Here is a 16,440-nt window from a genome sequence, read left to right as displayed (position 1 = left end):
TTAATGCGTGAGAGGTGACAGGTAAAAGCATTTGAAAAAAAATGTTAGGAGTTTTAGGAGTCTAAATTTTTTTTTTTTTTTTTTTAAAGATTTTATTTATTTATTTATTTGAGAGAGAGAGAATGAGAGAGAGCACAGGAGAGGGGGGAGGGTCAGAGGGAGAAGCAGACTCCCTGCCGAGCAGGGAGCCCGATGCAGGACTCGATCCAGGGACTCCAGGATCATGACCTGAGCCGAAGGCAGTCGCTTAACCAACTGAGCCACCCAGGCGCCCAGGAGTCTAAATTTTTTAAATTTTAGGAGTCTAGTTGCCTTGTTATGAGCAGTTAGGTCAATACAATGATTCGTAGTAACAGAGGGTATGATAATTCATGCTGCTCAACACATTTCTGCCTTGACTTTTAATTGATGGCAAAAATGAAAAAGAATTTTTTTCAGAAAGAGAACAAATATACTTATGAACTCCAAGATGTCTTTGTATAAGAAAGATTATTGTAAAGGATGACATTCATTTAAATGTAAGGTATAGTAAACAGCAACTTTTTAATGACCAGTAAAGATGCATTTACTAATGAAGCTTCTTTCACTGATTTCTCGCAACTTCACTCACGGCAGCTGTTAGACAAGGTTTGTCGGCACAGTTTGAGGTCAGCAAACATGTATTTTACATGGCCACTTACCAATGAGACACATATCACATTTTTCTAATGCATTTTGCTTTCGTTCTGATTCCTCAAATGATGTAGCTGGCTCAAAAATTTTGGTTTCACTATCCACAGTATGCATATCCTGTTGACAGAGGAGAATTTTTTAATTTGAAGAAGTAAAACACACCTCAATACAACTCAAAGATTTTTAACTTTAATCTTATTAATAACTAATAAACATTACAAAGTTCCACCACAATTCCATAAAGGTCAAAACTCACTTCCTTTGAAGAGAAAAACAGTGACTTCATAGAATGTTCTGGGTCTCTTTCTTCTGGCGATAACAGAGGCTTTGGAAGGCAGCCTTGATCCCCATGAGGTGCGCCACCACCTGTACTGCACGTGACTACCTCTTGTGGCTGCAGGGATCCATCGAAGATCCTCTGTGAGTAAGTGATGAGGAACTCTACCAACCGCGCTTGGTTTGAGTATTCGGCAAGAGACGAGATGGTGACAGGAGCAGTTGTGGGCCTTGGCCTAATGAGACTTGGTCCAAATATCACCCCCAAGTTTTTGGAGTTCATTTTGTTTTCTTCTGCGTGATTTACGACTCTGTGAAGTAGAACACATAAAGCTGTATTAGATTTGCCTATTAGATTTCCTTGCTGGTAGTTTACTATGGGTCGGGAAGGGTGGAGGAAAAATGGGCTAGCAGAAGTCTAGAAAAAGGATATATTTATTTGATTAGATACTGACCACACACTGAATTGGGTTTCACAGTATTAGGATAAAATTTAAGCAAGTAGAGGAACTACTAAAGTTTTACTGGCAGAAAAGCAAAAACAAAAACGAAGAGCTGCTCCCATCTTAGTATATAGCGCATCCTCCCGGGTCCTTATGCCGGAAACTTAAACATCATCGTCGATTGCTTTCTCATTGCCACAGCTGGTCTTCAAGCCAAGCTGATTCTGTCTCCTAAAGAGCTTTCTGCTCGACTGCCACTCCCAATGCTCTGGCCTTATTTCAAGTTCTCCACACCTTTTATTTCTATGACTACCCAAGAAGCTCTGAATTGCAGTAAACGACCCCCGCTCCAACCCATTCTCCATACTGCTGCCAGAAAGATCTAACAAACAAATCTAAACATGCTAAATTCCTGGCTCAAAATTCTTTAGTGGGTACAGAAGGAAGGCAGTCAGCTCATCTGGCTGGTATGTATGACTTTCTTTATCAGGCCTCTGCCTAGCTCACTTCAAGCTACTGCTTGCTATGGCCCAGCCTAACCAAATTACCTACGCTTCCCCAAAGCAAAATTACCTCGTGTCCCTGTGTCTGTTACCCTCTACCTGCAATGCTCTTTTGCACATTCTGTGTCACCAAACCACCACCCGGTTCCTCAAGTCTGGCTCAGGGCTACCTTCTCTGATTCACGACCCCTGCATGCCCTCATCGTCCTCCGCACGTTGTGCCGGCTCCGTCAGAACGGGAATGGTGCGGCGCTGCACTTGCCTGCAGGTCTGCCCTCAAGCTGACCCGCACAACAGATGACAGAAGCCTGACATATGCAGCCTTATGTCCCCCGCCAGAGCACAGCACATAGGAGGCAGCTCTGAGCTGCAAGATGGTAAATTTATGTGTTTTACCACAATTAAAAACAAAACAAAAAAAAAGCAAAACAAAAAAAATGATCAATTATCCACCCACTACTGAATGCTTGCCTTGTACTAAACTCTTACCGCTTAAGATGAACTATGAGGTAATGAAGACTGTTAAAATTTGACACGGGCAGTTGTCTTAGAAGGTCTTTGCTTTTTATAAGAATTCTGTTTATTTCTATACATGTACTCGGCCATTTTTTGTCCTCGGGGTTATCCTTTTTTGATTCATGTTCTTCATTTACATGTTGGATCTCTTTTGCAAGGTCTATAAATTCCTTGTACAGCCGGAATAAAATGAATGGTTCTGGGAGCTAAAGAAATATAAAATCACATTAGGAATATCCTTCTGTCCATTTTTTCCCTGTTAATAATTTACTGAATATCTACTGATGGATTTAGCATGTCCCTTCTAAGGGACTTAAGGGTTAATCCACATTTAGAAATACACATATGTTTGTTATTGATGTTATCTATAAAGTGAGTCTGACATCATCGCCAAAAATTATATCTATATTAAAAATGAGTTAATTGATAATCAGTAAAACTTTCTAAAACCAAAAGCTGCATGAGGGATTTTAAAACTCTTGCTATATATCCTATACCAATTACATTCATGACTGCCCCAAAGTTAGCATGATCTTCAACTGTTTTATTAAAACAAGCCCAGTCATATTAATTAGAAAAAGCTTATATTCTGAATTTTATTGGTATAGGGTAGACAGAGAACAAAATGCTATTGGTTCCTTTTGTTTTACTTTGGCCAGATTGAAGATTAGCATAAGACGATATGGCTTATAAGAAAGACTCTGTCAACATTTTATTCATCTAATTTTTAAATACAACTTGAATTGCCATAAATAGGTTAAGGAAAAAGTTCCTCTCTCAAACTATCAAGGGGCATGCCAACTTGCTCTCTCTACTGGCATAAGTGATTTCAGTATTTCCACTGCTCAGTGATGGAAACAGCCTATCTCTGGCTAGCTGGTGTCCTATACTATCTATGGTGAGGTAGGCACCCACTTCTCCAGTTTCCCCTGCTGGTCCCAGAGAGGGGAAGCCTTGAGATTAATTTCTACCTCTATTATTCTGAGATCTGAAGGAGCTCACTTAACCTCTTGAGGCTTCAGACTTCCCATATATGAGTAAAATGAAGCCTACTCTCTAATACTATAAGAACTGAGCATGGCTCCCCACAGTATTCTTGAGATGGAATAGTATTGGACCCCATTTATTTCCTCTCCCTGACTGGCTAGAAGAGACAGAATGATTCATTGTGAGATTAACAGTCATTCAGAGGTACTCCGTCTCCATTTCTCAGCTGAGAATTCTGCAAAAGGTGAAAATCCTGTAAAGAAATCAAGTTTCCTGGGCTAACATGGCAGATCCAACATCTGTACCTAGTTTCTTTCCCTCTGGCAACCCCACGGAAACACAGTTAAGCCCACAAGACTAGGAGAATAGGAAAGGAGATAAAAGCTACATTTCACCATTGAAAAGCAGATAAATAAGTAATAGCTTAGCAGTCCTGAGAAAGCTAAAATTCCAAAATGAGAACCAATGCAATTTATATGCGACCCAGAGACTGTCAGCACTAGGTACTCTGATCCTGGCGGAGGGTGGGCTATTTAAGAAGTATAAGATCTCCAGATCCTTGTCTCCACTCCATGCTTCTGAACAACCTCTTTCCCAGGAGTGTGGGGATTTCTTCTCTGGGCAGTATAAAAGAGAGGGCCTCTGGATGGGCAATGTCAAGCACAAGCAACAGGTGGACAACTATCTAAAAATAGGGATTTAGTGACTGTCTGCATGCTATGGCAGAGATCCTGGAGCCTTCTTACCCAGTGTGGCTCACAGAGTTCTGGCACCACACCTAGAGGCAGGGAAAGACCATTCTCTGGGGTATCAGCCAAGCCAAAGAGCAGAGACCTAGAGATACAGACAACAGGTGTTTCCCAAATAGCCCTCCTAGATCACACTAAAATTCAAAATTTTTAAAGCCTGCATGTATTCAAAAGCTTCCAAAGAGATTTCAATTCCCAATTCTTTCATTTTAAGTGATAACCATGAAAGACTGAAATAAAAATAAGCAGAAACAAAACCACTTGAAGCTCTAGAACTGTGTTGACAATATGGTAGTCACTAGCCACATATGGCTACTGAGCACTGGAAACATGGCTATTCCAAATTGACATATGCTCTAAATGAAAAATACACACCAGATTTCAAAGACTCAGTAACCCCTCCTTTCAAACAAAACAAAAACAAAAAACAAAAATATTTCAGCAAAAATTTAAAAGTATTGATTAGATGTTCAGATGATACTTCAGTATGTTAAATACTAAAATTAACTTCACCTGTTTCTTTTTATGTGGCTCCTAGAAAACTCAGTATTATATATAGGGCTCAAATTATAGTCCTATTGAAAAGTACTAGAGACTAAGCAGAGAAAAGAATCCTTTTTAGAAACAAGTTATGAATATCTCAGATACTACAATCATTAAAAAGGATGTTGTAAAAGGAACAGAGAACCAAGTTCTTAGAAATTAAAATATGATCTCAGAAATGAAATAGATTACAGTAGGTGTGGAATATAAAACTGAGGAAATCTCAGGGCGCCTGGGTGGCTCAGTTGAGTAAGCATCCAACTATTGGTTTCAGCTCAGGTCTTGATCTGGGGGTTGTGGGTTTGAGCCCCACGCTGGGTCCCATGCTGGGCGTGGAGCCTACTTAAAAAAACAAAACAAAACACCTGAGGAAACCTCTTATGAAGTGTTAAAAGAAAACAAAAACAAAAAAAGAAATGAATAATAAAGATGAAGGAACCAGTACAAGCTGTCCGGTATGCACATTTCCAGAAAGAAAATACAGAGAAAATAGGAGGAAATGAACAACAAAATAAAAGTCCTAAGAACAAAAGGCCAAGGAGGACAGAGTATGTGGAGTACCTGAAATGACAGATGAGAATATATCCGTATCAAGGTGAAATATATCCATACACTGTGAAATTTTAAAACAATGGGGAGAAAAAAAGAAGATTCTACAAGCTTTCAGAGAGCAAACAATAGGCCTCACACAAAGAATCAGAAATGAGAAAGATTTCACACTTCAAAGAGAACAATAAAAAATGCCTTCAAAATTCGGAAGAACAATAATTTCCAGTCTAGAACACAATAACCTTCCATACTATCCATATCCACTCTTCCATCCCATTCAAGAAGGTAGAATAAAGACATTTACAAATAAATAAATTTACACTTATTCCACCTTGCTCAAGAATGGCATGACCAAAACAGGAGCATAAACCACAAACAGGAAGACATGACACAGAAGACAGGTGCTCCCTCAGAAGACAGAAAGGGGCGGAAAAGGGAGATCCTAGGATGACAGCTATTCACAATATTAAAAAGAATCCAGATGCAGAACAGAACTCCAGAGATGGACATGTAAAGAACCATCATTGCTCTGCTCTCTGTGACTGTCTCTTCATTTTTACCCAAGGACAGAATGCAGTTGGGCTTGATCCAGCTCTTTTCTGTACTTGGCTCATCGTGGCAATGTCGTGATCATTCCTGCAACCCCTTCAGGAGCTGCTGCCTGAAGTCACTAAGGCCAATTACTGCTTCACCCCACAGAAGTGTTCTGTTTTTATTTTTTTCTTTTTTGGATCTACTCCTGTAAGCCCCAGATACAACAGTGAGCACAGAAACAGAAAATACAGAGCAGCCCAGCCCTGATCATATTCCTGCTGAATCTCCAGTACCCAGCTTATACAAAAGCCCTGTGTGATGCCCCAAATCTGTTGAACTGCATGTTCCCAGGATGCCTTCATGATCTTGCCCACTGACCTCACACAATGGCTACTTGAGAATATCAATGAAGGTAAAGCTGGACCATGACTCCGACAGCGTTGAACTTACTGAATCCTTCATTAACAGTGTGAATAATACACAGCTAGATTTATGCTTTCCTCTCAGTTACCTAAAACTTAATGATACACTGTTTAGGAACATACAACAGGTATTAAAACTATTAAGAAAAGAGAAGGAGGTATTAACGTGGTTAGAATAGACCACTGGGGTGGAGTTGAGGGCTACTACTAGAGAAGGGCACATAGGAGCCTTCAATAAGCTAATGTTCTACTTCCTAAAGCTAGGTGATGGGAAATGAATGTTTTAAATATTATGGGCCTTTAAACTGTACATGTATTTTATATACTCTTTGATCTGTAACAATAATTAGAGACACATTAATATGGTCTATGTCAATGAAAATATACGTGTAGCAAATGTCATCAGCAAAATATGAATCATATTTTTGTTCTTTTCTATTTAATGGTATGTGTTAAGGGTAAAAACTTTACCTGTCGAAGGTATAATTTCAAGACGTCACAGATGTCATGTGAACTAAATTCTGAAATGTCTACCAAGTGCATTCCATTTTCCAAGGCTTGACACAGTTTTTCAGTTTTTATTTTGTTTCCACATACACGATAAATTCCCTTGAGAAGAAAACGGAAAAATTTGGCAAAATTCTCCTTTAGAACAAATGGCTAAATGCAGACATCCACATATATCTGATGTGTCTACTTCAATTTTTATTAATAATTTAGGAAAACCTAGGGCCAAATGAGGTAACATTTTCTAACAAAGTCTGAATAAATTCAGTTACTTATTAAAAATTGAGAGCATTGTTTTCCTTTAAAGTCTCATCATTAGAACAAATCACACAGGCATTTATATTTTTAAACTTAATTTTAAGAGTTACAACGTACCTGTAGACACAAGGCTCTATTTTCAATCTCTGAGGCACATATCTTGAGTATAAAAGGGATGCCATCTGGTTCCTTTTTTGCAACTTGTGTGAATTCTGCTCCAAATAAGTGTATTTTCCCTGGAAGTTTCTGATGACCACAGATGATGACTAAATTTTCCAAACACTTACGGTGACAAACAAGGAGACACTACAAGAAAATGACAGTTAAAAAATGGTTCACTCACCTTAAAACTATGGACAACTGAGCAAACTATAGGTAAAGTGGTAACACAACAAAAATAATTTTAAAAGGTATTACTTGTGGTGTCTGAAATACACTTAATAGCTAAATGAAATATAAAACTACACTGTGGTTCAATTTATTAAAAATATACTTGGAAGAGAGCCTAATCAATAAAATTAGTAAAGAGTATAAAGCAAAAAGCATGAAGGAGCTCATGTAATTCCTGAAAGATCTTACCTCTTCACATTCGACACCTTGGAATACTACAATGCCTTCACAATCCCTACATTTTGTGGGGGACCTCAATTTTCGAAACTTGTGAGTGAGAGCTGCCTTTGACATCAATGTTTTCTTAAATGTTCCAAGGGAATTGGGTCCTTGCAACAGAAATAAATTAGTGTAAGAATTGTAAGATGACAAAAATTATAACACATGATGCTAAATTTTGAAAAATCTTTAGACTTTGTAATCATTCATATGTTACATCAAGCTATTATTTTGAGTCTATAACATCAAAATAAGCATCCAATTTATAGATCTCTTACAAAGTACACATTTATCAAACATTTGAGCTATAAGTAAAAATCACCAAAAAACCACTAAGATACTTCTAAAATAGCATGGCATAATGTTTTCAACACCAGTGAATCTACACTGTTATTAATATACTCTTTATAGCACCTGGAAGTCGGTTAGAGGTGGCATTACAGTCTTAGAAAATGCCCCTACAAAAGCTTCAAAGAAAACTAGCTGTATGAGACCACTAGTGTCACTATTATTTGCATTAAAGATAAAACTACTCTTATTCTGAGTTCGTTATAAAATTAAAGGTAATACTAGCTAGTTCTATATCAATATCCTACCAAAGGTCAGATGTTCCATATCATTCTAGTAAATGACGCCCAAAAGGTGTAAGAAGTTCTCAAATGTACAAAACTAATTTATATGAGTCTAATTCAAGTCATTAAGGTAACTGATTTCTCTTTTGTATCTGTCAACATCTGTAACTTTCCTTGTCCTCAAGAACAAATTTATTTACTTTTCCTGCCTAACTTCTTGCACTATTTTTTAAAGAGACTCTCTCAGTTTCTCATGCATTGCAACCCTTTTAACAGTTAAGTCACTGTATTAGGTCTATAAAAGATTAAAATAACTAGCCTATTTTTGCACCATGCTAATACATTTTAGATCTAGTAGTTCTGCTTATAACATTTCACTAGTGCATTATCAACCCCTACTTGTACATAATTTTTTGGGATATACTTAAGTCAATATAATGTCTTTTGTTTAATACACAGCAAAGTAATTCTTTAAATTATACTATTTTCCTAATATCATGCAGTGTTGCTGACTCAAAGGGTTTAGTGGGAACTTGATTCAGGTGAAGGCAATACCAGCTTCTGAAGGGGAAGGTGGTTCTCTTTCATCTAGATCATCTGCCGAAGACATGGTTCCACTGGATGGAGTTCGTGGAAGTTTTCGATGAAAGTCTCCTGAAAGAAAATTGTGAATACAATCACCTGACCATTCACTCTAGAATTTAAGAAATGGGTAATGACATTATTTTTTGAATAACACAAGTCATACTATTTTGTGGGCTACAATACAAAAAGCTGCTTCCATTCTCAGACTTTAGATATAGGGAATTCTGATATTTATTACTAGGAACAAAAGAATTCAACCAAACCTGACTTTTCCAAATAAATTTAAAATTGAGGAATCATACATTCCAATGAGACCTTTCTGCCAACTTCTGATAGTTAGAGATTATATGCTCTACAAGGACAGGGAGTATTTTCTATTCATGTCTTACATCTACTATCTAACAAAGTGACTGGCACAATGGTAAACTGTCATTAAATGCTTGTTGAATTACAGAGAAATGTATACAAAAATAATATACAAAAATCTAATGAATACAGCCACACTACAGTAACATCACATTCAGGTTACGAGGAGGATGGGAGAGCAGGAAGCAGGAATAAAGACCCCCAGGCAGGGCGCTGAGAGCACAGGACACATGCTATGTCAGCTAAGGACACTGCATGGGTCTCAAGAGCGGCCGGACTAGGGCATGAGCTTTCTTTGCTCCCTGCAGATCGTACAAACAGGGCTCTATCTATCCAAGTGGAAGATCTCACTTACCTCAAGGCCTTCATGAGTTTAAGGCTGAGAGTTAGAAAAGGTTTTACAGATGATTTCAACCAACATCTTTCCCCAAAAAAGATTCCTCTTCAAAATATGCCGAAGAGGCAGGCAGTCATCTAGTTTTTGCTTTGAATGTGCTCTCAGTGACTGAGAAATCATGGGGTCCCACGTTCCATTTTGAACTATTTTAACTGTAAAATGGCTTCCTTATATTTTTTGAGCAGCAACCTGCCTGCCTATGAATCCCAGCCTTTGGTCCCTGTTCTCCCTAAAGGAGCAGATGAGCACTGTCACTTTAATCCCTTCCCACTCCAGGATGTGAGGACAGCTGTCATGTCCCCTAGTTCCCTCATTCCCAGGCCAGGCCTCCCCAGGTCTTCACCATTTATCATGTTAACTAGTTTTCAAATTTTTGTCTTTATCACATGAAGTCTTATGAGATTCCAAATAATTGAGGGCTTGCTCTAGAATGGGTCTTAATTTGTGGGGATAGCTACAACCATCTTGTTTTTACAAAGTTACTTACAAATACTCAGTTAAGTATTTAGGCTCACATCTTCAGGGTGCCACTTGCACAGAGCTAGTTTTAAAGGAAGACACAGAGTAAGCTACAAACCCCAATGCTGCATGGAAGTTATTACTAACTTTAAATTTCAAGAGACTTATTTACATGAATAAATAAATAGAACACTATTAAAAAATGCCTTGGACTTTTGAGGTAGGTTCAATCTTATAACATATATCCCACCATGCTAAGGATCCTAGGAGAAGGGCCGGAAGAACAGGACTGGAGCAGTCTTTGGTAGGAGAGTGGAGGAGAAAGAATGTCTAAGTAAGAATCTCATGGGTTCAAATGCTACCTTCTTTTCCTGCTAGCTGTATTACCTATGGCAAGTTAGCCTCTTTGAAGCCACTAAGGGAGAATTCAACACATCTATCCTGCCTCTCTAAGGAGCATGGGACTCTCTTTACCAAAGTACCTTTTAAGGTACATTTATAAAAACTGAATAATCACAGGCACAAAATTGGTGTTAACTATACTGTTCATCACAGCAATTAACTACAAAACAATCTAAAAGGTACAGTTATGTTCACAGAATGGAATACTATATATAGCATAAAATAAAGATATATAAAGAGAGCTATTCACATCGATATGGATCTAAAAAAAAAAGATGAAAGAAGTCACACAAAAAATGGTATAATTCCATCTGTGTAACATTCCGAAGAGGGCAAAGCTCAAGTAGATACAGGCAGTAAAACACTGAAAACAGCTAGAGAATGACTGACAAAACCCAGGATGATGGTCTGTTCTGGTGGGCAGCAGGGCAAGGTTTTCAAGGAGGTGTCCAGAGGGCCCTTCTCATATACTGATAATGTTTTATTTCTTCTAGGCTGGGTGGTAAATATATGTGGGTTTGCCTTTGTACTTTTTTTTTAAGCTGCACGTGTATACGTACATACTCCTCTCTAGGAGACAGTCCATTAAAAAAATAAGGTAGCTAAAATATATCCCCCAAAAGGACTATTTCATTGAATTCTCTCTGCTAGACTTAAATGCTTATGTACCTGGACTTATCGATTCAGAATCCAGAGATCTAGATTCACTGCTTCCTCCAGTGCTCTCAGAGTCACTAAACATCCCAAATGTCCATGACCTTATAAAAGAAGGACCTTTAAGAAAAGAATATTTAAAGTCAAACGTGGCTACAGACGGATTTCATGAGGCGAAATACGGATATTACATAAAATGAGACAAGTCAAATTTAACAGTGATCGACAGTCGACTTTAAGACACAGGCACAGTGCTTACAACTGTGAAGAAGGCCTCATGAAGTTTTCATTCAAGGCCTGATGTTTAGATTCCAGAGTTGCAATCATTGAGTAATCACATTTAAACAACCTGCTCTTCCACAAACCAGCGCTCTCTTGAGTGTGAAGTTTACCTGTGACGTCAGCACTCCCGGAGCATCTGTCCTCGTCAGTCTTACTGGCGCTGTCCGGAAGGCGCACCACGTCCTCTAACGAGTCGCTAGGTCTGTACCCAGAAGTGTGGGGGCTACTTGTTAATGCTTTATTTACATTCCTGAGAAAAACCCAAATAAAACTCATCATTTGCAGAATGACTAACACCCAGCCTATTTTATTCTATTTTTGGAAAAATCTGTTACTTTAATGAACAGAGTAATTAAATAGTAAGAAAAAACCTTATTGTATGGTTCAACTTCTTAGAAGAAATGTGAACAAAATTTATTCATCATTTGAACTTATTACAGCTGAAACATGGAAAAGAGTAGCAAAAGTATGGTCAATGATTCATGTCATGGTTAAGCTTTTCTAGTATCACCTCTATGGAAAATGTAGGCTGTTAAACCTGTGGACATTCAAAATAGATATGACCATGATTTGCCATTCTCAAAGGATTTCTAAATCTCAAAGGACTTAGCTCTGTGTCAAAACAAAAAGCTTTACTCTTAAGTGAGCTACATCGGAATATAAAAAAAAGTTCAGAAAGTTTTAAAGTCAATTCTGCCAGTGTTAGAAAGGATGCCACCTACTACCAGATAGGAACTTAGCAATAAAGGTTTTATCTTTTGAAATAATTTCATCTACACATTCTTACCCATCAACTTTTTCTTCTTCCGTTGCATTTGTGGCCTTGACAAAGTCACTGTACTCTTGGCCTGGGTCATAGAGTTTGGCACTATCACAGAGAGACTGTAAATTGTTTGCAAGGGAGGCTGCCTGTAGGTGTTGCATCTGGAAGAGGTTAACTGTCACCTGTGGTCACAGACAGAGACAAAAGGCATAATAACTTCTGCTATACAGAATGCTGTATAAATATACATTGATTTCAAAAGAAAAAAAGATCATACATTGAAGCATAGAACACTGAATATCATTGTGAGCATACTACGTTGTCTGACTTTGTGCGAAGTCCAGATCAGGAAGAAAAAAAAAAAAAAACAGTTGTAATCCAGTATCTAGGAGTAATCGTTGCCAGCAAAACTAGCTTTAAACTGCAAAGTTCAAAAATACATCCCCATGTCCCTACTGGTTCATAATTTTAGCAGACAGATGTGTTTTTGAGGATTCCCAGCTCCGTACTCTGAGGGTCTGACCATAATGCTCTAAACTCTTAAGTGAAAAACATATGGGAAAACATTCCAATCAGAGCACAATTATTTTGACTTTTACTTTTTCAATTCTATAAAAATAAAAATGTTTTATAATTATAATGTATCCTATAGTACTCAGCTTTAATAATTAGGCATTATCTTGAATCTATCCAAAATATATTATCCCACTGAGTTTCTACAAATGCCTACATATACTATTATTCCTACTACTTGTAGTAACAGTAACAATAGCAGCTAACAAGTGCCTGCAAACATGCCAAATCCATTCTGAGAGCTGCACACGAATGAACTAATTTAGTGTTCCCAAAAACGTAGGCTTTGAGTATACTATGGCAAATAAACAGATGAGATCCCAGTCCTCATAGAGTTTATGTTCTCCTGAAGGTGGTGTGAGAGAGAGGGAGAATAAATTTTGTAGATAAGATAATCTCTGGTATTGAAAACTTCTATAAATACTATATAAAATTGTCAAGTTACGGAATATAACCCGGTATGCATTTGTAGAAGGGCACTTTTGATACGGTAGGTTAATGAAGCCTCTCTGAGGAGGTCACATCTGAACTGAGACCTGATGTAAGAAAAAGCCAATGCAAAGTTTCAGGGAGAAGTCCAATCCAGACAAAAGGAAGAGGTAGCACAGAGACCCTAGAGCAAAAGTGAGTGAGAAAGAGCTTGCCATGCTCAAGAAACACTTGAAAGGTCAATATGGCTGAAGCACATCCAAAGAGGTGAAGCTTCAGTTTGAGATGATGCCAGAAAGAGAAACAGTCCTCTAAACTGCAGTAAGGAGTCTGAATTTAAGTACAATGGGAAGCCAGTGGAGGGTTTTAAAGGGTGTTAAGAGCTATCACATAATCTGATTTATTTTATAAAATGCCACTCTGGCTTCCAGGTGAGCAATGTGAATAAATGCCAAATTTCAATTGGCTTAATATTATTTGAAAGACTGCCATATATCCTCTTCATCTCTCTTGATACACCAGATGATCCACTGAACTTCTGATTAGCCTCTAAGTCCTTTCCAAGGTAGACAGGCATTCCTGAAGGATAACTAAGACTCAGCATAAATAGTATTTGAAAAGTGCACATAAAAGAATAGCTTATTTGTGTTCTAATTCTCTCAAGGAACAAAGGAAATTCAAACCGTGGATGGTAAAGTTTAAGTCCTGCAACTGGCTCTGATGAAAAAATTCACCAGTTAATGGTAAACTGAACTTACTCTCTTGATCCTAAAGGTAACTGTCCATTTTTTATAATTTTTAATAAGCTTTATGAGTCTAGTTAAAAACACCAATAATTTAAAAAGCCAAATGAATATACTGGCATAATCAGTTCATCTGCTGAATGTTTGTTTCTGGGTATTTATTAATAATAAAGACTTAAGCAGTAATATATACGGGTAGCCCAATCTTAAAATCTGTTTCCCCCAAATTATTCAGCCTTCTCACTTACCTAATAGAAACACTAAAGAGTGAACCCCCATGGGGCAGATCCTGCAGGACTTGCTGGGCATCTTAACTGAGGTGGCTCACAGGTACCTCAAAAATCATCCTGCCTCTAGATTTTTTTGTGCCTCAATCTGCTCCCTGAGTCAGGAACTTAGACTTTTCTTCTAGGTCCTCTATCTCGCACAGTGACCTAAGTGCCTCACAAAGGGGAAATGACCAAATGTATAGTAATAAAAAGTGTTATTAGCCAAGATCATACTATAATTCTGTTCGTTTTCTGGGACTGCTCACTCGAGCACACAGGACTTCCAACTCTATGCCCAAGCTTTCATCACCTACAGCAAATTTTTAGTTCCTCCACCGGCACATGGATTCGTGCAAATATTTATGATAGCTGTTCAAATGGAATTTTAATTTCAAATAATGGGGAAAGTTTCTTTCATATAAATCAGCAATAATCTAAAATAAATTTGTTCAGTATAATTCTCTACCCTGTATTAAAGGTAAATTTTTCTTGAATGTACTTTAAAATAAAACGAAAAACTCTTCTTCTAATTCTTTCCATTCTTCAAAGCCCATTGATTTGGTTAGGTCTTTAGTGACCGGCCTGGTCATTTCTTCTTCCTCTCAGTAATGTAATTATGATCTTTATCCCCTACCCTCCAATACTTCATAATTCAAGACAATTTTAGATATTCAGAAGTAATCCTTGATGTCCATGATATAACTTAAAATTTTGCTAGGATATAAATGTGATTTGTGTATCTTCCCTAAGATAGTGAGAGAACCTGAGTGTCTAGAATCTTTGTATCTCAAATAATTTTGTTTTCTCTGCAATCACGTATGTGATATGTCCTAGAGTGAAAATAAAAAAAATCAGATTTGGGGGTGTGTAGTCTGGAAAAAGCATTCAAGAAAGGAAGATAACAATTACCTTTAAATATTTAAAGTGTTATTTTGTAGAAGAGGGATTATAGCAGTATGGTATAACTTGAAAGGTCCACAAGAAAACGGATTTTCTTTTAGCTCAATATAAAAATTATATTAATTTTGGAGTTGTCACACCCAGGCTAAATAATCATTCAGCAAGACAGCATAGTATTTAATAGCACAGGTTCTGAAGTCATTCAACCAAGTTCTATCCTAGCTTTACAATTTACATGCTAGGTGACCTTGATCAAGTTATTTGTAACTTCTCTAAGCAAACGCTTCATAAAAAGTTAATGTGCAAATGAATCATGTGTGGGATTCTTGTTCAAAATGCAGATTCTGATTCCAAAAGTCTGAGTTGAAACCCAAGATTCTGCATTCCTCATAGGCTCCCAATGTAATGAGAATGTGACAGGCCCAAGAACCACATTTTGAGAAGAAAGGTTTTCTAAACTTTAGTTTCTTTACCAGTAAGATGGAGCTAAAAACAGTTATATTTACCTAATGGGATTGTGTGAGATTTACATGAGTTAATGTAGGCAAAGAACTTTATACACTGGCAGGTACATACTCAATCTTAGTTATCATGAGCTACTGTCTGAGGTGAAAAGGACTTGTCAAGTGTAAAGGTTGGCTTACGTAACTCATAATGTAATTTCGAATCCTGGGATTTTTATAATTCTTTTAAATCACTTTGCTAAAATTGGCTCTCTAAATTAATCACACATTAACTGGAATTTGGTAAACGAATGAGATACAATTTTAAATACTCAGGAACATTGTATGGAGAGTTTCTGATTCAAATGGAAATAGTTTCAGTTTCCCACTGAATTCTTAACTTTCTGAGAATTCTGAAAAGTAAATGGTAGCAGGCAGATTGTGGAAAGAAACAACAAATCAAGGTATGAGCAATCTAGAGGTATGCTTCCTGTTATTTCTTTTGCTACTGTTTCCCAGCCAATACTGAACTCCTATTCAAAGACACGTGATTGAAAGAGTGGGGGAAAACCCACTGGTTTCTTTTGTCTGTCTGTTTTCTCTTGTCCCCCAGCCCCCAAGCAAGTCCCAAGCGCTGAGATGTGGTGCTGTGGCACCAAGAGCAGGAGCCACTGAACAGACATCTACAACTTTGAGGGCAATTCTTCTCTAGAACCAGATAAACTGGATCTGAAGAGTGAGGGGTCTCAACTCCCTACTGGTTTTTGTCTTTATCCTTTCCCTACTTGGCCCTCAATAGCAGCAGAGTAGGTTGACTAAGTTTCACAACTAGAAGACTTGGAAGGGATTCCTTAGGAGCTGTAGAGTGAACCTAACTAGATCAAATGCCTGCCCAAAATTTAAAAAATCAACATTCAATATAGGTTAGAAAGATGACCATGAGTCACATAAAGTAATACTGAGAAGTCCAGAATATCATCCAAAATACTTGTTACATGAAGGACCAGGAAATCTCATCAACACGCAAGAGAAAAG

General features: G+C 37.6%; 1 protein-coding gene across 3 annotated transcripts in view; it reads right to left on the bottom strand.

The window, feature by feature from the left end:
- The window catches only part of ARHGAP29 (Rho GTPase activating protein 29), a 64,210-nt gene that overhangs the window by 3,113 nt on the left and 44,657 nt on the right, over positions 1-16,440 (bottom strand). For all 3 annotated transcript variants that reach the window (XM_036122701.2, XM_036122702.2, XM_078072734.1), the window contains 10 exons: positions 12,073-12,230; positions 11,396-11,535; positions 11,019-11,123; positions 8,696-8,794; positions 7,539-7,678; positions 7,077-7,265; positions 6,666-6,803; positions 2,384-2,616; positions 929-1,259; positions 681-789 (listed from right to left, as the gene is read on the bottom strand). In XM_036122701.2, the coding sequence (XP_035978594.2) occupies positions 681-789; positions 929-1,259; positions 2,384-2,616; positions 6,666-6,803; positions 7,077-7,265; positions 7,539-7,678; positions 8,696-8,794; positions 11,019-11,123; positions 11,396-11,535; positions 12,073-12,230 (1,642 nt within the window). The remainder of the gene's footprint in view (positions 1-680; positions 790-928; positions 1,260-2,383; positions 2,617-6,665; positions 6,804-7,076; positions 7,266-7,538; positions 7,679-8,695; positions 8,795-11,018; positions 11,124-11,395; positions 11,536-12,072; positions 12,231-16,440) is intronic.

Source organism: Halichoerus grypus, chromosome 5, assembly GCF_964656455.1.
Source record: "Halichoerus grypus chromosome 5, mHalGry1.hap1.1, whole genome shotgun sequence".
Lineage (NCBI taxonomy): Eukaryota > Metazoa > Chordata > Mammalia > Carnivora > Phocidae > Halichoerus > Halichoerus grypus.
Note: the sequence above shows the minus strand (reverse complement) of the source record. Positions and strands in the feature narration are given on the sequence as shown.